The following is a 23,288-nucleotide window of genomic DNA, read 5'->3' on the forward strand; positions in this document are numbered from 1 at the left end:
GTTTCGACCTCACGATGAGGTCTTTATCAAGTTATCCGTATTTTTAACGGCAATTGCCCCAATTCAGTTTTCTTATTTATGCTTAGCATCAACATATGTATCCTCTCGAATTTTTGCTGGATATTTTTTACATATGTTTTACATATGTTTTACATTTATTTTTGCAGGAATACCAGGAAGTGACTATATCAATTCCAACTATATTGATGGCTACAGGAAACAGAATGCTTACATAGCAACACAAGGGCCTCTTCCGGAAACCTTTGGTGATTTCTGGAGAATGATGTGGGAGCAGCGTAGCGCAACCGTAGTAATGATGACAAAGCTGGAAGAAAGGTCCAGGGTAGGTATATATGTTTGTGTAAATATTTCCGCTGTCAAAACATGTTAAATAATCTACACAGACTATCATCTATTAGCAATAATGTCAAGCTATAGCAAACATAATGCAGAGAAATTACACGTTGCAATATACCTATTAAGTAGAAATTACAGTGTCCCTGTATAAGAGCTCATGACCTGCTTATAGGATTATAGAAGCCGATGCCTTTATGTAGCGCAGGGTGAGGTATAGAGCACATGCAACGATCCAGTATAGCGCAGTTATTATGCAGGAGAGGTGGACATCATTCCAGTATAGAGTGGGACATGAGTGTGTTTGTATAAGCGTAAGGCTTCAGTATGGGTAACGGATAAGGATTGGTAAAGGTTGGGGGACTCAGGTATATGGCAGAGGAGGGGATAGTAAAAAAATAGATACAGGGTAAGCTATGGCAAGGGGGAAAGTCCCGTACAGGGCATCAGGTTTATTCTGTGGGCTGTGGCTCAGGCCGCTTCTCACTCTTTGTGACCCCCGGGGTCCCATCTGTGTCCCCCTGGCCACACTTACTTTAGGCTAGTCTCTGTCGGTGGAGAGGGAAGCCCCTCTCAGCGTGAATCCTCTCACTCCTCTCTTTAGGACACTGGCAGCTCTGACCTCGCTTCACATTAGACCTGCCCATTTCTTGACTTAGACTCACGTTACTCACTTAGTTACCCAAGTGTGTCTTATTATAAGTAAATGTGTATATATATATATTCCTGTATATATATCTGTTACACATTATTTTTACCAGTACCAGCACTATTACAATGAGAGGAACATACAAAGTCACAATAATATTAAAGTTAATGATACACATAATTAAGCATAACATAAACAAAAAGTTTTAGTGGTACAGCAGGAGACTTACACTTACTATTATTTTTTGGTGGATTGCCTCCCTGCAGAAGCAGTAGGGGCTAATACAGTGAGGGAATTTAAACACGCAGTGTTTTGTTTTATTCCAGTGATTGTTTCAAATGTGTCTGTAACATATCTACATAACAATTGTTGTAGGTTTTTTAATGGGACACTTTTCTCATTTTTCGCTTGATAAATCTAGACTATATTGTTATTTCAGTTATCAAAAACGCAATTATTTTTATGGATTGTCACAAACATTTTGCTCATCGAAATTAGTAGGGGGAAAAAGCTATTAGAGCTATATTAGTGTTGTAATGATCATAATTTTTTTTTTGTATATATATATATATATATATATATATATATATTCACATATATTAGTATATTATATTTTATTTATATAGCACAAACAAATTACACAGCTCTTCTTACAGAAATATATTAGAAGTATGTTGAAAAACTAGCCTGATACATTGGGTAAAGACGGCCTTGCTCACAAGCTTACAATCTACAGATTAGGACCACTAAAAGATTTCTTACACATACTTACACATGGAAAAGAATGACAACCAGTTAGATTATGAGCGTTTCAAACATGATCTCATTAAGTGATCATAGAAATATGCAAATTCTAACCACTTAGTTCACCTGTCCTCCAAAAAATAAATAAGTATCTTTATAGAAAATGTGACCCAGGAAATAATATCCTAATGGAGATTTGAGAATTGAATGAAGTTCAGTGCCACAGTATAAAAATTGCTACTTTTACATATCTGTTATTATTCTATTGATCCATGCCTTCCTTAACTAAGACCCAGAGCAGTTTAACTATAATTAGGCATTTATATAATGTGACTGTTGGGAATGTGTCCAGCCTTGGATAAAAGGGAGACTTAAGACAGCTCGCTAAGAAGCTACGGCTGTGATGGGAACAGTAAAGTTCCAAGCATGATGGATGTCACACACAACAATACTTGCACGGCACAGAAAACTACATTGTCACATTATAAAAGCATGTTTTTATATAAAAAATATAAAATATACAGTGCATTGCTTAAACATTATTAATATTGAAATAGTTATGTTACTTGACAGTATGATCACGTTAATAAATATATTTAAGGATCTTATAATAAGTACTTATGAAGAATCAATTAGTCTTATTGATCTGATTTATCATCATTTATAGACTGTTTATAAATACAGAGCTTAATACATTTAAATAAAACAGAATTCAGAAATGAAGGTATGCCCTCTAAAACATACTTTATTCAAAAATGAAAATGAAGCTTAGCTATTCCAAAATTAAATGGACCACACAAATAAAAGAGATGTATATTAAGGACAGTTTGAAATATTAGTATTAAATAATACTTGTTATGATTGCAGCAGATCATAATGGAATTTAAGCCCCAAATGATTATGCATAAAACAATTTTTAATGCTTCTGTTTAGTGGCATGTTCCCATTCTAAACACATGAAAGCATATACCATATTTTGTTACAATATTCCTCTAAAAAAACATATTACCATGCCTAGCAACTTCAATGGTTATCTTAAAACAAGCTTAACTTGTCTTTTTTCTATGTACGCAATTCTCTCAAGGGTTTCCGGGTACCTTTTATGTACCATTTTTCCTTGACAAATACTCAAAACAAGTCATGTCCTGGAGCAACTAAACGATACATTGATTGGAGGCTGTAATATGAAATGGAACAGTTGAATTTGTCCATCAATTAATAGAAGAATCAAAATAAAATACACATAAAGTCAAGGCATTTTTCAGCCTCTGAATGGTACTGTATTATAGAACTGCTCTTGAATCCTGTATTGTCTCAGAATACAAAAGAACACCAGTGTGAACCTCCCCTAAGTAAAACGATTGCGGTATTTAAAAAAAAATGATCCTAGTGGAGAGTTTGAAAAGTTGCCTAGTTGCCACACCTACCAATGGAATGCTCCATCTAATTGGACCATACCATTTTATGTTGTGATAATAAGACCACTTTTTCAAAAATTTGCTCCAGAATTATTATTTATGCAGAGCAGCCAATGTCAGTTATAACATCGCAAGCATGTCAACGTCCTCTTGGAATCTGGTAATATTCAGAAAATATGGTTATTACTAAATGTGGTTGTACTATGATTCCAAACAAAATAGACTAATAATTCAAAAGATATTAACAGTTCACTTAGTCTTTTCTGGTTGACAGTCAAGAGAAGACATATTGTGTATATGGTCTCAGTGGTATATTTTTATTAGGTTTTATATTTGTAGCCTTCTGCTATTTAGTCTGGTAGGATGTGAAACCTCGACCACAGAATCACAATCAGATTGCACAAGCTATGTTATGGGTGATTGGTGTTTTTTCCTCATGGTTATTTTAAAAACTGCAAGCCAGGGCAATACATTTTCAGTTCTACATGTTTCCTTTGTTTCCGGGGCTATGCTGTGGTCATGCAACTGAAACACTGACGATTGCATCTGTGTTTCCAACCCTTGTGTGAGTTTTGTGGTTGAGATCTTTTAGCATTTAAATTAATTGATTAGGTCGGCATCTTTCTTTTAGTATGATTACAATAATAGTTTTTTAGCTGATTATTTACTTAATGTGGAAACATTCTGGAAATACGATGCTAAAATACTGGTAACCTATTTTGTAAGAAAATATGTATAATAAATGTACACACTGATTGTCCATATTTTATTGTGCCATGAAGTACATATGCTTGGACGTAGTACACATATTGACTTTTACACTTAGACAAGGCGTTAATTGCACTCTCTAGCATGTTAAACTAAACCAAAAAAAGAGAAAAAAAACTAAGCAGCGCCATCTTGTTTTATTAATCACACAAAACACAACATAGAGACTTTTAGGAAAGTTGTTTTCAACAAACTTTGACTTTGTTGATGAATTATTTCTGAAAAAGGTTGGGGCATTGAACAGTACTAGGAATGAGGTTTTTAATGCTGTTATGGTGGGTAAAGGTGATGGAAAACCCTTCCACTTAAAATTAAGGGGGTAGTAGAAGTATTATTAAACACTCATCTACAGACACCAGACAAGGCAGAAGGCTTGTTGTTCCCTCAAAAATCTCGTGGTGCTGCCACAACCACAAGGGATTCTGGGTAGGTGCATGCAAATAAGGTCAACATTGATCACCTTTTGCCTCTATATCCACTTTATACATGGATCCCATGTTACAAAAGTATTAGATTCAGCAGAGCATACATCTACCTCATTCTGTGTGGAATTGTTTATTATTATAATCTTTTTATATAGGGCCAACAATGTATGCAATGTAAGCAACTTCAAGTGACTTTTGCTTAAATGTAAATTTATGGTAAGCTTTGGCACATGTTCCTGAAAGATCTTTTGTTGAATTGGTGGATAAGCATTTTTGTAGCCTGTTAATGACTAAATACATATACCATATTTTTCTAATTTCTTATTTCATTAAGATAAAATGTGATCAGTATTGGCCAAGCAGGGGAACCGAGACATATGGCCTTATCCAGGTGACACTGCTGGACACAGTTGAACTCGCAACTTACTGCGTACGGACGTTTGCACTTTATAAGGTAAGGGGCTTATATCATGACTTGTCCTTTCACTAGCTCCATATGGAAAACAAGGACATTTCTAGCAGTGTAACATAATTACAAAAGCGCTTTCTAATTATCTAGCCTTTTACACTTAAATTTGGATTAGTTATCAAAACGTGCCATTGGAGCAGATGTATGGGATGAAGTTATTTCATTAAAATCACCTGTTTCCAGCTACAATAGTAACTTACAACTACATCTACACTGTATTTCTGATCCATTTTGTGTTATTATAATGGACACAATTTACTTTTCTTTCAAAAACAAGGAAATGTATAAGTGACCCCAAACTTTCAAATGGTGGTGTATTTACACCCCATTGGGAAACTATCTTACGTTCGTTTTCTCAGGACACAGATCTCTGCTCCTATAAAGTAAACTTCACTCTCACAGAAAGCTTAGGCTATAGGTAGTTTCAATCAATGAATTTAGTTATGCTAGCAGTCCTAACTGTGACAGTTCCCCATTAAAATAATGATGATGATATTTCCAGATAAGTCGCATGATTTTATGCCTTAAATTAGTTCCACCAAAGGTTTTACAGCCAACAAAGCAAAAAAAAAAATGAAATGAATTTATGGGATTTACTTCAGTTTTATATCTTCCAGGAAATAATTACTAATGTATAGAATAATTTCATGATCATGTTAAGAGGCTTGACTATCAGCATGGGAGTAGCTTGTTATCAAAAGGCTTGGAGTCATATAGTCTACAACAGTTTTCAACATCAAAACAGCAAATTGTTGCAAATAAACTATATGGTGCACTACTACACATCATAATAAACACTGATTGGCTTACTTATTTGCCTCATTATACTATACATCCAAAAGGAAGCAAAGATACTAATTAAATGCTGTCAAATATGATCTTGCAGCTAGTATCAAACGTACTTGTGGGGAAATCATACTTGTTTAAGTGGCTTTGGCACTTTCCAATTGGTCTTACAGCCATACCAAATGGAAAAACCTGGGAAATTTGTGGGACTCTTCCCATTGAGCACCTCACTCCCTCCTGCTTGTGACATATGGGATGGGTGAGGCTGGATTGGCTAAGATGGGATAGCCTTCAATAGGTAGAAGAGACAGAATTACTACTTAGCTCTTATCAATTATAATTCCTGGAGTCTGAAGGACAAACCTAGAACATTCACAGATATGGTAATAATAATAACCCATTTATGTCCCAACAAAAAAACCTTTGGCTAACATACAACTCAAATGGTTAATGGACACTGCCCAGCACTCATTCCACAAAGGTACATAGAATCTAGGCATGCTGGAAATCGTTCCCCAAAGACATTGGTAAGCTGAATAAAGAAATGCAAGTATTGTTGTTTTTTAAGGCACAAATTTATTTTCAAGGGACAAAAGCCATCCTGCCACACTTGTGATATGCTTTTGATAGCCGATCTTCCTAACTTTAAGTCTTCTATCTCACAGAATGGATCAAGTGAGAAGCGAGAAGTAAGACAGTTCCAATTTACTGCATGGCCGGATCATGGGGTCCCAGAACACCCCACACCTTTCTTAGCTTTCTTAAGACGAGTTAAAACATGTAATCCACCAGACGCTGGGCCAATGGTTGTCCATTGCAGGTACAGTTCATTTTGACAATATTTTTGTATTGTATATGTTGTTCCATTTTACAGCTCTCCTACTGTTTCGCTTCCCCTTCAACGGACGGCTAGATTGTAAGCTCACAAGAGCAGGGCCCTCCTTTCCTATTAGTAACATAGTAACATAGTTCATAAGGTTGAAAAAAGACCAAAGTCCATCAAGTTCAACCTATATACATATTGTGTCCCTACTGTGTTGATCCAGAGGAAGGCAAAAAACCCTTATGCCAATTGCCCCATACCAGGGGGAAAATTCCTTCCCGACTCCAAATATGGCAATCAGAATAAATCCCTGGATCAACGTTCTGTCCCTATTAATCTAATATCCATAACTTGTAATATTATTGCTTTCAAGAAACACGTCCAGGCTCCTTTTGAACTCTTTTATTGAGTTTACCATCACCACTTCCTCTGGCAGAGAGTTCCATAATCTCACCGCTCTTACTGTAAAGAACCCCCGTCTGTGCTGGTGTAGAAACCTTCTTTCCTCCAGCCGTAGAGGATGTCCCCTTGTTATAGATACAGTCCTGGGTATAAATAGGTCCTGGGAGTGATCTCTGTACTGTCCCCTTATATATTTATACATAGTTATTAAGTCCCCCCTAAGCCGTCTTTTTTCCAAACTAAATAACCCCAATTCTGATAATCTTTCTGGGTACTGTAGTCCTCCCATTCCCCTTATTACTCTGGTTGCCCGTCTTTGAACCCTCTCCAGCTCCACTATATCTTTCTTGTACACTGGTGCCCAGTACTGTACACAGTATTCCATGTGTGGTCTGACTAGTGACTTGTACAGGGGTAGAATTATTTCCTTGTCGTGGGCATCTATGCCCCTTTTGATGCACCCCATGATTTTATTTGCCTTAGCAGCAGCTGTTGTACCAGTTTATTATTGTGTGTGATTTAAAATTATTTTACCGACTCGTTGTACCGCTTTACCGTTGTAGCAGCGCTACGGAATCTGCTGGCGCTATGTAAAAAAATAAAATGTAATATAATGCAGTAAATGTAATATAAAGCGAAAACATGAATTTATCTCAGTCTCTGTAATGTGTCAGTCAGTCATTCTTTTTCTTTCAGTTCTGTTAATGAATTGTTTCTCTGTGGACATGCTGTGTATTAGCAAGTCTTTGTTTATGTAAGGCATCTTCTTACAAGGTAAAGGGGATCTTCTTGCTTGCCATAGCATTTTCTTTTTATCAAAGCCAGCAGCTGTCTGTAATGAATTCTGAATGAGCATTACTGGTGAGAAAAAGAATCCAGCCATCTGCAGGAAATGTGAAAATATTTTTATAACCTAATAACTATAGTCTGGAGGGGGTATGTCTGAGCACTCCCAGCTGCACTTATATATCTCTTATTATCTATTCACATAGGATATCCTGGAACAGGCAGTGTTCAGCTGGGATGGAAACTATTTGGGTTGCAACCAATACTTTTTAATGTCTTAAAAACAATATAGATCCACAAAGTAACCAGTAACATGATTTAATTTGCCGACATGAATTACATTTTTAAGGATACTTAAACGTTTAGACTTTTACAGGCAATATGGCCCTTGCTTGTACCCCAGTACATCCCTAGGTACAGGAGTTCAGATGGAACTTTTATTGCTTTCTCACTTATATTAGTTGCATTGGAAATTGTATCAGTCGTGATGGGTCTATTTAAAATCCTCTTCTGAGCTTGAAGGTGAAGGGGAAAGTATGTTGTTATATAGGTCAATAGTGAGGAAAAGTGTTTTATTTCAGATGATGGAAATCATCTCCTGGCTTAGCCCCCATTTGTCAAAGGATTCTTTGTCAGTCCCTGTGCACTTAACCCAGTGTGGGTTTATCCACTAAAGGGCATGTTGATAAGAGGTTTTGAAGGAGAGTTGTTTTTTAACTCTCCCATTTGAATATGCCTTACGATGGGCCAACACCAGTAGGTTTCCCCAGTTCGAATGGCTTAGCTGGTCCTGTGTAATGAATGATTTAATAGGTGATGAGAAATCTCATATGCTCACTAATGATGGACCTTCATAATGTAAACACAACTCTATCATGAATGAATGAACATTGTCCCATTCATATTTTCTCTGATAGTACGTAATTGTTGCCCATAGTCATGTGACTCAAAGGGAGGGTGCTGATAGGCCACTTAAACACACATAAGAAACATTTTCCGGATACGTTTCTTTTCATGCGACTTAATAATTTCAGAATTACAAATCTCTTGTTGGTTTGCATATTTAAGCACTCAGCGTTTCTGTGTATGCCAACCATATTTTAAATTAGCACTTTTACTTTAAGAGCTTTATGCTGTTACCGTATTTTACCTTTGGTTTTTATACATCATTTCTTTACACCTCAAATTTTTTCTTCTGTTTACATTCAAGCATTATACACACCATTTTTTGAGCTAACTTTACTAAAACGTTGTGTCTTTCAATAAATTTTTTCTGTTAAGAAGAATTTCATATTTATCGGCAGCAATGTGAATCATTGAGATGTCGTTGGCAAGATAACTTGTTAAAATTATTTTTATAAAGCAACAGACATTTGAAACCGTAGTCCCTGCGGTTTTATCTTTTAATGATCAGATAACACTGACTAATGCCATTTCTGAGTAACTTTAGCAAAAGTATAAATGTCATCCTGGTATGTCACATCTTATTAGGTGAAATGTCTTTTGAAGCCATTAGCAAAGGTAGATGTTAGCATTTTCATGACTGTTGCAGGCAGTCTTAATTATGACAAAGCCTTACGTGAATTCCTATTAATGCACTCAGAGGATCTTTACTTAATTAAGACTCTAGTCTATTCTTTCACTCTGTTCATTTACATTTAGTGAGCCTGTGACACAACATATTATTTAGGTTTGAAAGGTTTTTGGAGGTTTTTTTTGGAGAGATAGTTCTTTTTTACTAACACATTTCTGGCCGTGTACTTTTGGGCATCTTCTAGATAATAAGTATAAAAAAAAATATGTTGAATATTCTATTAGCTTGTTTCCAGCATAGCTTTTGACAAGTCCTTCTGTAGCTATTGCCAAGAATACTTGAGAAGCCTTATTTGAATGTGATACAGTTTTCATCAGGCATTTGTAAAGATCTTCCCAAAACATGTCTCTTGTGCTTTTGACATTTATTTCCAAGGATTCTACCTTGAGCAGCTCTCATCTGTACTGGCAGAAGACTGATAGCATAAGGAATGTTTACTCTGCCAAACACTATTTAAGAGTTAGATTGGGGATAAGAGGGAAATAATTGCACTGGATTCACTTCCAGATTTGGCTTCTTTCACTCAGAATATTATTTTTGTTCACTTGTGTGTTAGTATTCATTATGACCACTCTCTGTTTTTGAAATGTTTGCATTTTTGAAATCCAAGAGGGGAGGATTATTTGAAGTTACATTTTCTATGCTAACTAGTTTTTAAGATATCTTATTTAGTGTCTGTTTAAGTAACAAGTTATCAAGCATTGGTTCATTAGCTTGCATTCTAAATTGCATTTGTATTGCATTAAATCATTAGGGTATATATGAAACTAGGGTACACATTGGTGGAAATGATTGTGGAATAGGTAAATCAATGGTGATTTGTAACAGGGTCAGATTTAATACCATTTGGATAAAATATTTGTATTTCAGTACCAAATTTACTTATATGGATAAATTATTAAATGTGTTATTTTTATTATGTATCAAACCTTCAGATTTACAAATCATATATTTTTTGTTTTGCTGTGTGTTGATCTATTTCCAAAAAAGTTTACAATTTACAATTTCAATTTTTTTCCCCAGTGCTGGAGTCGGCAGAACAGGTTGCTTCATCGTAATAGATGCTATGCTGGAGAGGATAAGACATGAAAAGACTGTAGATATTTATGGTCATGTAACGTTAATGAGAGCTCAGAGGAATTACATGGTTCAAACAGAGGACCAGTATATCTTTATCCATGATGCACTGCTTGAAGCGGTGACATGTGGCAATACCGAAGTGCCAGCTAGAAACCTGTATGCATATATTCAGAAGCTGACACAAATAGAACCTGGAGAGAATGTAACGGGAATGGAGTTAGAGTTTAAGGTAATGTACCAAATGTTCATATACTTTATAGAAAGATATTCCTTCTTTATGAACACACATATGTACAGTATTTAATGTATATAAAATATTTCATTTCATTTGTAAATTAACGAATACCGATTCTTTGGATAGATATCTGGGTGCATATTAGCGTGTTAAACATCTTATTTGGGGACAGTGTGTTTTGTACTGTAGACTTTGGTGCTTTATCCATATCCACGTGTTGCTACTACAATGTTCCTTGTTTGTTCATTTTCATTGTGGAAGAGTATGACTACAAACACTTAACTTAATATACTGGGGTCAAAACAATATATTCCATGAAATCTACAGTATTAAATGTAACATTGTTAACAGCTGGTTCTAAAAAGATAGAAATAAAGTCAGATCAGATTAGATTTTTCCTTGTGACTGTTCATGTGTAAAGAAAAATGTTTATTGTTGAGGAAACAGTTCTAGTACTAAACAGAAACAAGATTTCTATAAACCTAACATGCTGGCTTCTTGATTACTCTTTTTTTTCTTTTTATTGCAGCGTCTTGCTAGTTCAAAAGCTCACACTTCAAGATTTATCAGTGCCAATCTTCCATGTAATAAATTCAAAAACCGCCTTGTTAATATTATGCCATATGAATCGACGAGAGTATGTCTACAGCCAATCCGTGGCGTGGAAGGGTCCGATTATATCAACGCAAGTTTTATTGATGGATACAGGTGAAGTTTATGTTAATGCTAATTTAACCCTATAATCTGATCTGTTATATACTGGCTTCATATTGCAGAAGATAATTTACATATTAAAACGGTGTTAAAATTACTGTCTGAATAAACAAAGAGGGTTGGATTAACAGAAATTATTTAAAAAAAAAAATCTATAAACCTAATCTCACTGGAAAGAGTTGAGAGGTTTTGGCAGATTTTCAGTAATTAGTTTTAGCACTAATCTGTTCATCTAACCCTGTGCTGTATGGTCCCAACTGCAGCATCACCATAACCAGTTATATGATGAAAAACATAGAGGAAGAGAATTGAAAGAAATTAGCTCCAGTCTGCATATAAGAGTTGAATTGTATGCGTGTTTTTTTCTAGTGCCAAGACATTTTCTTTTTCAGTTTTCGGAGAACAAAAATTATTTCCAGAGGAAGTCACTAAGGCAGTTTATTAGTTCTAGAACTTCTAAACATAATTGATGCTATGACAGTCATTAGTCCGCAGACATTTCTCCACTAGGAGTTTTATTAAGTGCTTTTTTTTCTTACAATGTAAAATTGAATAAAAGTACCATTATATCACTCAGGGAACAATGATGATGGTATAAATCATAATATAAGCAATTTAATAAATCATAAAAGGTGTAAAAGAAAAATGCAGTCAGAGGTAGAATTCCGCAGTAGTCAAGATCATCATCTTATATTTAATGTTTATTGTGTTTGCATGGTTTAATTAATCCATGAATAAGCCAACAAATAAAGTACACTGTAGTTCTTGTAATTAGTAGTAACATTGGCAGGATATAAGTTTTGGGGCATTTGTTGGAAACTCAGTCTGAAAAGTAACCCGCTCAGGTACTTTTTCAAAAGCATTTGTCCATCAACTAAAGCATTGCTGTTTTACTGGAACCCCTCTACATGTGTACAGCCCTGCAAGGTTTTATAACCTTGAACATGCCTTAAATCTTTATGCTCTAACATATTACATAAGTAACCAAAGCTCACAGATTGGACTGATTTACTCTCATCAAATCCCTTTAATTGTGATTGTCCAGAAAGACCTGCAGCCTCAAAAAAGGAATCCAGTTTGTACTTCATCCCACTAGACAGAGCCAGGTATTGGGCAGAAACCCACTCTTGAACCTTCTCCCAGCTCAGCAAAAAGGTCCACTATAGGGTTTATTCACTAGAGCAAGAATTGATGGGAAAGCTTGCAGGGGAGTTGTGGTTTATACTGCATGCTTTCACCATTCATGGACCTTTATAATGGATAATTCAATGGGCAAGGTGATTGTGGAAATATCATGTTATATGTTGGCCATCCAAGCTCTTCCTGCAGAAGAAGCTCAATGGGGTTGGCCACCCATCATGCATAGTGAAGTCAAGAAGCTGAAACCACAACTGTCCTTCTAACTCTCATTTTGGTAACTAAATCCCATTGTCTTCTGCTGCTACCCAAACATGGGTGTATACATCATAAAAGTATTATGCCCTCAAACAGTATTTGACATAGGAAATTGGCTCGTACTGTACCATTAGCTGTTTGCAGATCTTGGCTCCCAAGAAAAGTCATGGACAGGCTAATAACATCAGTATAAATTGCCTTGTTGGACAGTCAAACAAAGATTCCGAAAATCTGTTTCCACCGCATAGAATTGCAACACAATATGAATTATACACACCCATGAAACCAGCATCATCCAATGAATATTTATTTTTTTGTTTTGATTTCAGGCAACAAAAGGCTTATATAGCTACACAGGGACCCTTGGCAGAGACAACAGAAGACTTCTGGAGAATGCTATGGGAGCACAACTCCACAATTGTCGTTATGCTAACAAAACTTCGGGAAATGGGCAGAGTAAGGGTTTGTTTACATTTTTTTCTATCTGTCTGTGTATTGTTTGTGCAATGAAAAGTTGAAGAGAAAACACTGTGGTTTCCTAAGCTGTTAGGCAAACAACCATACATGAAGCCCAATACAAGATCTTTATACAGGGCATTATAATTGTTTTGTGATTGCAAATGTCTACGTGTCAGAGTATTTTGATGCTCACGAAACAGTATGGATAAAGTAAGATAACAACAACCTGTGGTTAAAAAAGGCACTATATGTCAAACATCAGATACACATGAGAAATGTAGAAATAAGAACAATCACCTCACAGTAAGGGAACATAAGCATAAAAATCCTACAAAACTGCTATATTAACGGTACACATTTTTTTTAAAACCTATAGTTACTAAGGTTACTAGGTTACTACATATATATGTATGTATATATATATATATATATATATATATATATATATATATATATATATATATATATATATATATATATATTGTGACAGTGTATGGCCCTCATGCAACAGGGTTTGTCACAATATATAAATATATATATAAATAAATATACAGTACATATACAGATGCATATATCGTATTGTAAAGATCACATCATTTATCATTTTGCCACAATTCCATGAAATACCAGTATCTCAATGTATTAAAGAACGCAGGGTTAATGTATTAATTTTAATGAAGCCTTTTGTAAAGTTAGGCAGCTCCTTGAGGACCACAATGTACCATATATAAAGGATTATTTTATATGAATACATTTAAAAATCGGTAGCTATAGTTATATTTTATTCTGTATTATTTAATGTGCCTCAAATGATTATGTTTTGTTAAAATCTGATACATTTTGGAAAGTGAATGACATGAGGACATGTAATATAATTTAGTTTACTAATCTATTGTGTATTTCATATTGTACATATTGTATTTTAATATGTATTCAGGAGCAAATTGATAAAAATTGAACAAGAGGCAGAAAGGTTCCATTGGTTGACTAATTTGACTACTATGCCATCCCCATACAGGCTTGCAGAGGAGAAACCATTGAACCGCTGAGTGTCAGATCATTGTAGAACACAAAACCTTTTTTCTTTTTTTTTTGAAAATCAAATGAACCCACTATTATTAAAAGACTATTACACATTTGATTGTGTACTCTTAATATCTAGAACCAGTTGATTTTAACTTCCCTAACTGCCATATAATAATGAAGTGACTAGATAAGCCTATGCAGAGATACGTCTCCTTCACCCAGATACTTCGAGAAGAAAAATGCAGATTTATGCAGGACTCATTTTGCATTGTCATTCAAAATAATGCTGGGAAAGGGAAGGTCGAAGGTCTGTTGTACCTGTTTAAACCATCGTATCCCTATCTAACAAAATCAGATTTTACGGACTGGTAAAAATGTAGCTACCTATGTTTGGTTCTAATATACTCTTCTTTACAGGAAAAGTGTCATCAATACTGGCCAGCCGAACGTTCTGCACGGTACCAGTACTTTGTTGTGGACCCAATGGCAGAATACAATATGCCACAGTATATTTTACGGGAATTTAAAGTCACAGACGCAAGGGTAAGATGCTCTGTAGGATAGAAAAACCATGCTTAGAAAAAAAAAATATTTGTTTTTTTTTTCTTTTCTAATGTAATAAACAGAGGACCTCAAGAACTTTAAATCTATAACATATTAAATTCTCTTGGCTGGATCTCAAATTCCACATCTGCGCAACAAAACATGTGGATTATTTTCTTTGTTTGATTGGATAACTGTTTTCATTCAATTTCCTTAGACATATCCGTTCATAAGTTTTTAGTCACTTAAGGCTGTAAATATGTTTGAGTTAAGTATGGTCTGTAGGTTATGTGACCTGGGAAGTTTAATGTGGTGTGATTTAAATACTGCAGAGCAGATAACATTCCAGAGGAATGTCTGACAAGCTTTTCCCATTCTAATTTCAATGCTGGCTTTGCTGACTTCTTGGAAGTGCCCAGGCTTTATCCTCGTAAGAGCTGTATACATCAGTAGTGTTGGCTGATGCACCAAGTTACATGCTTTACAAACTAAAGCCAGCATTGCTTCACAGACGAGGCATTTAAGGTTTATCTTCCTTTTCAGGGCTTGTTACCGTCTTTTCCTTGGTAATCAGCCCCAAAATCTTACCAGCTTGCTAATGAACATCCCAAACCACCTTGACAGTGACAATGATATAACACAATAATAATATAACACAGTTTGAGGTCACTGTGTATAATATGTTTTTTTTATATAGAATTCTCTGAACCAGGGAGTAGATGCAAATATGATGTAGAGCCTTTCTACTTTGGAAGGGTGTTGATTGCAGGAAGAACGACTTGACAAAATGCAAAGAAAAGGGCATGGTGACATTTAGTCATAAGTGTTCCTGGTCACCAAAGCATTTGCCTATGTGTTCCAAATATTGATAGGGACTTAATGAGACCAGAACAGAAAAAAGGCTGGCTTAAGGCCTGCTGTGCTCTGTATTAAACCTTTGAGTGCAAGCCACATTTAAGAGAAAAAAAACTTTCTGTAATCTAGTAAGTGTAAGTGTAATCTCTGTAAGAGACAGCATGCTAAGGAAAAAACCTGATCCATGCTAACATGCAGCGGTCACTGATTTTAACTTAACGTGTGTCTCACCAAGAAAAAGTAGAAAAAGTATTAAAAAAAAATAAAAAATTCACACCGGCAATCTTCATTTATTAGAAATATGTTATATTTTCACAGTAACAGGTTTTGTTGCTGTAATTGGTACCTTGAGCGCACTAACCATCTACTTCTAAAGTAATGTTCCGTAGAGAAGAAAAATAATCCTTATACTGTAGAATATTAGAAAAAAACCTTCTTCATATGACGTCTTAACCATTCATCATCAGACTTGAGCAATTGTCTCTCTACGTTAATGCTTAATTGGATATTTGCTTTTCCAAATATTAATATTATTATGTATTGAATTATAAATCACTGTCATACAGGAAATCTGCTGAATTGGCTTAAGTATTATTGTATTTTGGTTTAAATTTTAATGAAGCACAAAAACAAGGTGAAGATCTGAGCATTATCTTTGTAACAGTTGTGGTATCTTATGCCACCTGCTATGTTAATGTGTGCAGCTGCACTGTTGTTATGCATATGAACACAAACAGTAGAATGTGGTCAGGACCTTTCCATCAGAGTTTGGCAGAATTAGCGAAGAAGATGTCTTTTTATTGTCTTCTTAATTATAGCATAAGCTTTCTAGTTTATAAAATGACGTGAATATTCATGTGACAATTCAGGTGGCTATATTGAGTTGTTCTAAACCTCTAATAATCTGAAAATGGAAATTACATCTTGTAATTGACGTATGCTGAATTGAGTCTGTTCACTAAAACGTTTTATAATGCAATACTAAATATGATAGGTGGATGTCGAGGGGTGCAGGGAGTCTTTGTTGATCGATCCCTTGTTTTTCATTTTTTTTTTGTTATTTTGTTATTATGTCAGATTTGAAGTCCAGGTTTCAATAAACTTGAATTATTTAAGAAAACTGCTGAATTACTTTGTTGGATCTTTGTATCTTTGTATCTTTTTTGTTATAGCCGCAAAGCAGTATTGATATTTTACCAAAAACTGTGACCTTAATCACTAATTTAGATGCTCCCATCTATTTACAGGATGGCCAGTCACGGACTGTTAGACAGTTTCAGTTTACAGATTGGCCAGAGCAAGGAGTGCCAAAGTCTGGAGAAGGCTTTATTGACTTCATAGGACAAGTACATAAAACAAAAGAACAATTTGGTCAAGATGGACCAATCTCCGTTCATTGCAGGTAAAATCAATGTAATTATATAGCTTTAACTTTATTCTGCATAACTTGTTAATACATATCATGACATCAAGACATATCATGGATAGCATGTCTACTTTGTTTAAGTAAATAGAATTTGACCATCTGCACCCCAACAGTGTTTTTTTTATCAGTAGAGTGCTGTCAGGGCAAGCTAAAGCTAGGAGCACAAGAGGAGCAATGCTCAATACACCCTATCAAGTAATTACTGCTTAAATTTAGCACAGAAAGGATACAGTCAGGGTATAAATGTAACCTGAAACCCTTGTTACTTTACAAACCCTGGAGACTGTATGTGGAAATGCAGGTAGAACACACAGTGCAGTGGCTCAAAATCTTAAAAGCAGCAGACTGACTGACACCTTGCCTGCCATCCACTGTTTAACTACAAGTCCCACAATCCAGTTGTTATCTTACTTTAAAATCACAGGTATAACACATACTCTTGTATAAAACACATGCTTAATTTGTAACTGTATTTTTAGGAAAATGTGATACTTTATACTTAGGTACAACACAAACCCTTTTGCAAATACGCTTGAGGAGATACTGCATAATTGTACCTGCTTTATTTGTAATTGTGTATATCGCATGTGAGTCTATTAACACTACTAACTTCTACTGCCTTTGCACTAGTGCTGGTGTTGGACGAACTGGAGTCTTCATAACCCTGAGCATTGTACTAGAGAGAATGAGATATGAAGGTGTTGTAGATATCTTCCAGACAGTCAAGATGTTAAGAACACAACGACCTGCTGTGGTACAGACAGAGGTGGGTATAATGGCATCTACTTTATCACTATGGCCACTCTGGCATTATTATACAATAGATGAGCAACTCATTTTAAAACATACTATTCTTAGCGAAATAATGATGTAGTCTCTTTGTAGAATCGGAAATAAACATGTATCTTGATTTTATATTCCATTCTATTATACAACAAGAAAATATCTGTAACTTTATTTTATCATTAAATACACATGGTTCAAGTTTCTATAAGGTGACTCTTTTGATGTCATTGCTTTTTTCCTTTTTTCCTTTTTTCCTTACACAATAATGTAAAAAAAAACTGCATCTGAGATTGCATTACAATGATGTATATTTTTAGAGCTAAATTTTATTGAAATAATTTATCATGTGAATTTCCACCTGATTCTTTATGATTTCCAATATATTAATTGGAAATGTATTTTAAAACTAAACGCAGCATATACTTGAAAATCATTTGGTATATTGAAAAGAAATTGGCCCTTTCTTCTGTTTTGATGGCAATACCTTATCTAAGAAAACATTGTTGTGTAAAGAGCCAACTGAATAGATGTACCAAAGGTACAATATACCAAGACAGCATAGATGCCTGATACAGCCTATTTTGAAAGTGTGGTTACTCCAGCTTTGTTACACATTCAGAAACCGTGCTGATAGCAGAGCATATTGAATTTTGGAATTTGTGCTGGTCACAGCTTTTTGGTTATGTGAATGCTGGTGCAATACGAGTTAAAGGGGAAGTTCCACTGAAAGTTAAAAAAATGGACTGACGACAACAAAGCGGCCCTGGCACTTAAAGGCCGGTGGCCAACTGATGATGTAAGTATGGCTGGCGGTTGAATATGTGCAGCCACATGCTACCTTTTTATGCACGTGTAGCATGCAGCCAGGCATATCTAGCTAATGGCTCTTAGCCAGTGGCCCACTCGGTATTTTCCCAGTGTGTCAGTCCCGGCCTGCCATTATCAGTGCATCTGTGCATTAAAAACCTAGGAATACTTTGCCAGTACTATGCATTTTAAAAAGTAATGTGCCTGAAAAAAATGTCACTGAATGTTGATGTTGTCTACTTTGTTTCTCCCTCCCTAGGATCAGTATCAGTTCTGCTACCGAGCAGGGCTTGAGTATTTGGGCAGTTTTGATCACTATGCAACGTAAAAGCTCTGTCCCATCCTGGAATCTTCCTGCAGGCCCTTCAAGACCCCAAGAGCCTCTTCTGAGCCATACAGTGTGCTTAAGAAGTACTTCTTAACTCCTAGCTAAATACCAATTACAGTAATTGGAATACTACACAAAAAAAAAAAACAACAATAAAATAAAAACAAATAAACTTTTGTTTTCTGGGTGGACCAATAATTCAGTTTAGTATCTTAACCTGAACAAATTATACCAATCCTGACTGGGGAGACATTGTAAGGATCCACTTCAGCAACATGTCTCAAGGATTTTGCAAAAGGAGGAAACGGCAAAGAACCACAGAATTTGGGATTGCATGATAGTTCAAAGACGAATCTTAGGAATTCAGCTGCTCAGTGCAAGATGTTTAATCAGCCGATTTCTGGCGTTTAGACAAATGGAACATTTGCTTTGACATCAACCCTCGTCTCCATTAATAATATCCATGAAATGACATTAGTGAAAACAAATGAGCGGGAAGAGTTAAAATAAAATCATTTATTTCGTTTTTTAGTATTGTAAAAATACTGCTGACCTGTGCTTCATTATTAAATGTGTAAAATTTCTTTTTCCTTTTTTTAAACAAAATTTATATCGAAGGGAATAAAAAATTGCATAACTGGTAAATTTTGATTAATAATTGTATTTTTTTTTAAGCGGTAAACTTTTACGTGTATTTCTTTACCCTACAGGAACAAAAGCATTGGCACATTTTTGTTGAAACAGTATGTTACTTTTTATCATAGATTCCTTTTTGTTATTTTACCCTTTTTTCTTTTTTTCTTGCAATGACTTAAGTGTTAAGCTTTTTTTTACATGTTCTTTTTGGAATCAACAGGGAGGCGCAAAGTATAAAGCTGCTGAAAATTGACATATAAATATATATATGTAGATAGATACACATGTATACCTGTTCTTCCATAGTTGTATTTTGTTATTCAGTGGGGAATTTTTTTATACTCATATGTCCATCTCATATAAGAATGTTTGCATATTTAATGCCACTTGATTTAATCTTAAAGAAAAGTGGAATGCACATCAGTGATACACTAAGTTCACCCCCGAATTTTAGATGTTTTCACAAATGTATGTATTATGTTTCCACATATTTAATATTTTTAACAATATAGTGCAATAATGAACCATCTTGTATTATTTACAGGATATGCGCATGTGAGAAAAGGTAGTGTTTAATGAAAGAGAGAATAATGTAATATGTGGTGTATGGCAAAAAAAAAAAATCATGCTTATTTTACCCCAATCATTTATTGTATGTGTTATATTATCTAAAATTTCAGCTGTATAATATGTAGAAAAAAAAGGGCAAAGCCAAACATGATGCTTAATGAGAATAATTTTATGTCACAGCAGTGTTTAATTGCTGTGTCTTGCTTTTGGTTTCTGCATTTAGAGTGCCTTATATTTAATCATTTTTTAAACAAAATATATATTTATTTGAGCTTTGGTCAGGCTGCATTCACTTAATAACACATTATTATATTTTAAATATTTTAAGAAAATTACAAATACAGCTTTTGAGTATACTGCTCTTGTGTGTTATGCACCCTATTTTTATCACCTTTATCAGTATAGCGGAAATAATTATTCTTCCAAATAATTCTACATTGAACATGGGACTCAATAATCCTTAAGGTCCTGTATTTATCAGTTCTGTTATCTTTACATTTAACATTAATGTCTCAGCGAAGCTAAAATAATTTAAAACAAATATGTTAAAATATATTTCATGCAACATGCATGCATTCTTGTATTAAATTTACATTTGAACATCATAACATTTTTCAAAGGCACCTCATTGAAAATGTTGGTGCCTTGTCAGATGCTGTAACCCTTAGTGGGCATTGAAAGCATTTTTAAGCTGTTAGACAATGTACCAAGGAGGTTGCTTATTCAAAACTTTAAAACAAAATTCTAAAAATAACCCTTATGATATCTACAATTTAACCATGTTAATTGAACATTTATTGACATTGTTCCTGGAGGCCATTTTGAAAGCAAGCCTCTGTGAAGGAGTGTGATAGAACAAAAAATAACAATGGAAGCCTACCTCTGATTTTTACCATTATGTTACAACAAATGTGCACTTTTTTCATTTTTCTTGTTAACCATCTGTATACCTAGAATAATGTTCAAATTATTTCTTGAGGAAATATATTTACAAATAGTTATCTCTGTACCTTGAAGCAGATATCATATTTTTCTATTCACACATTTAATGGTAAAATATATATATATATATATAAAATTAAGCATTGTGTTAAAAATTGCATTTTACATAATCCCTAGGTATAGTCTATATTATACATTTAATCTAGAGAAACGTGTTATCATCATTGATGTGCATTCCACTTTCGATTTATAATCTGTATTGTCTAGGTACTTATTTCTTTATAAATAGCATCTTAATCTGCAGAAAACATCTAATGCAATTCATAAGCATTAACTGGAACGGTGCTATTATTTACCTATTATCAGTGTAGTTATGTATAATTTTGTAATTAGGACGTAAAAAAAAACTATAAACATGATTTGTACAGAACTTCATTTTAACTCTGTAATCATTTTTTGCTCTCTGTTTTGTTATCATTTTTTTTATTTTTTTGTTGTTGTAAACCTACATGGTTGAGCTTGGAGAAGATGGCTGGGAGAAGCGCCCTCTGGGGAGAATTGCACTTTCTAAACCTTTGTACTATGCACTGCCCTATTGATTCTACACCCAGTAATGTTATTACTTGAACCCATCGTTAAAAACGGCTATGAATTCACCTGTGTGTGTGTATTTTTGTGTGTAAATAACACAATACATATAAAGTACAGATGGTTTATTTTTTCCACCACATTTTTCCCTTTTGTGACAGAGGGATGTATAATGGAAAGCCTTGTAAGCCTTGCTGACACAACAGGCAGTTGCCCCGATACTCCAAAATTCTTCTAGAGTCTGCTGGTTCCATCCTTTACATCCATTTTGTGGCTTTGCCATCCAAGCTTGGAGTGTCTTTACAAAGATAATAAAAATTGTGTTCTTTGCTCTCGTTTTGGATGCATAGACTGAAAAATATATAAAAAAAAAATGTAAAATGGCTTGTTAAAGATACAATTACCTCTACTTAGTAGTACGCGTAAATGTTTTACAAGATGAAAGGCGTGCTTTTTATTTTCTTACTTCGTTACATTGGTGGCGAAAGAAGTCTGTCTGGAAATCAGTTCTTTGCTGACACAAGTTCCATTTGTTACAAATGAATTCTAATAAAATATCAGTGTTATGCAGTCCTTATTTCCTATTAATTCTTATTCTTCAGCACTTGTAATGCAGTGTAATGCGAGAAGTGAGATGCACTTATAATCCATTTTAATGCATGTTTTAGACCTAATACTCATTTATCCCAAGTATGGAAGATCAAGAATTTTTGTTTTGGACCTTTGGACATCTCAGGGGGGTTATCACAATATTATAATTCTAGAATCAATGAGAGTCAATCAATGACATCTTTGGAAAATATCTTTACAAATAATTTTTTCCATGCAGTTTAAAAATATTATGTACAGTATATTTATTGCTGTCTGGGATAGAATCTGTACTACTCTACTAGAGTTTGCAATGCACTCAGTGTGTAAAGTTACTTTTAGGGATCTTAAGCATGGTCCCCTAGGGCACTAAGGTTCAGAAACACTGATTGGCAGCAAACTGTGCATTTTTATTTACAAATGCCCAAAACAAAAATGCCCAAAATTATAAGAATAAAACCAAGCCATCATTGGAGCTATACTTTGTAGCTCAGGCTGACCAGTGGATTAAACTTGTATATTCACTATGTCACTTGAAGCAATAGTTGTTGGTAGACAGACCTGTGTCATCACTCATTATTTTATAAAACACAATAGCAAAAAATGTCCTTGCAAGAAAAGGACTATCTTCCTGCTTTGTACCAGTACGTCTAAATGTGTTAATTTTATTTCTAGTTTGTATATAGTCAAATTTAATGTTATTGTAAATTTTCGCTCTCCCTTATTATATTATTCAAACAGAATCTGTTGGCTCTATAAATAAAATGTAATAATGAAAGTAATAACACTCACATGCTACAACTTGCAATGGAAATCACAAATTCATTAATATGGGAGTTAATGCAAGTGCGACTTTAATATTTGGAGATTGCAGATACATTTATGTAGTTGATTATGCAAAATAGTAATACTACATATTGTGAGAACTGAAAATAATTTGTTTTCTGGTTCACAGACCGTTTCACATGTTTGATGTAGTAAAAGAAACAGGAGAAATTAACATGGCGGAAAAACAAATCGTGTCAACACAAATCCTACGTGATTTAAAGTTTCAATCTTTACTTGACTAAAATATAGAGTGATAAACGCCTC

The 23,288-nt window shown here is 34.6% G+C and overlaps 1 protein-coding gene across 10 annotated transcripts in view; it reads left to right on the forward strand.

Annotated features, from left to right (window-relative positions):
• Positions 1-18,872, forward strand: part of LOC149285345 (receptor-type tyrosine-protein phosphatase delta-like) — a 123,971-nt gene extending 105,099 nt beyond the window's left edge. For all 10 annotated transcript variants that reach the window (XM_089495479.1, XM_089495480.1, XM_089495481.1 and 7 more), the window contains 10 exons: positions 168-343; positions 4,693-4,812; positions 6,279-6,433; positions 10,242-10,527; positions 11,063-11,241; positions 12,972-13,098; positions 14,545-14,670; positions 16,773-16,927; positions 17,582-17,717; positions 18,804-18,872. In XM_089495479.1, the coding sequence (XP_089351605.1) occupies positions 168-343; positions 4,693-4,812; positions 6,279-6,433; positions 10,242-10,527; positions 11,063-11,241; positions 12,972-13,098; positions 14,545-14,670; positions 16,773-16,927; positions 17,582-17,717; positions 18,804-18,872 (1,529 nt within the window). The remainder of the gene's footprint in view (positions 1-167; positions 344-4,692; positions 4,813-6,278; positions 6,434-10,241; positions 10,528-11,062; positions 11,242-12,971; positions 13,099-14,544; positions 14,671-16,772; positions 16,928-17,581; positions 17,718-18,803) is intronic.
• Positions 18,873-23,288: the final 4,416 nt, after the last annotated feature.

This window comes from Sceloporus occidentalis, unplaced genomic scaffold (assembly GCF_023333645.1).
Source record: "Sceloporus occidentalis isolate IW3139 unplaced genomic scaffold, rSceOcc1.0.p SCAF_80, whole genome shotgun sequence".
Lineage (NCBI taxonomy): Eukaryota > Metazoa > Chordata > Lepidosauria > Squamata > Phrynosomatidae > Sceloporus > Sceloporus occidentalis.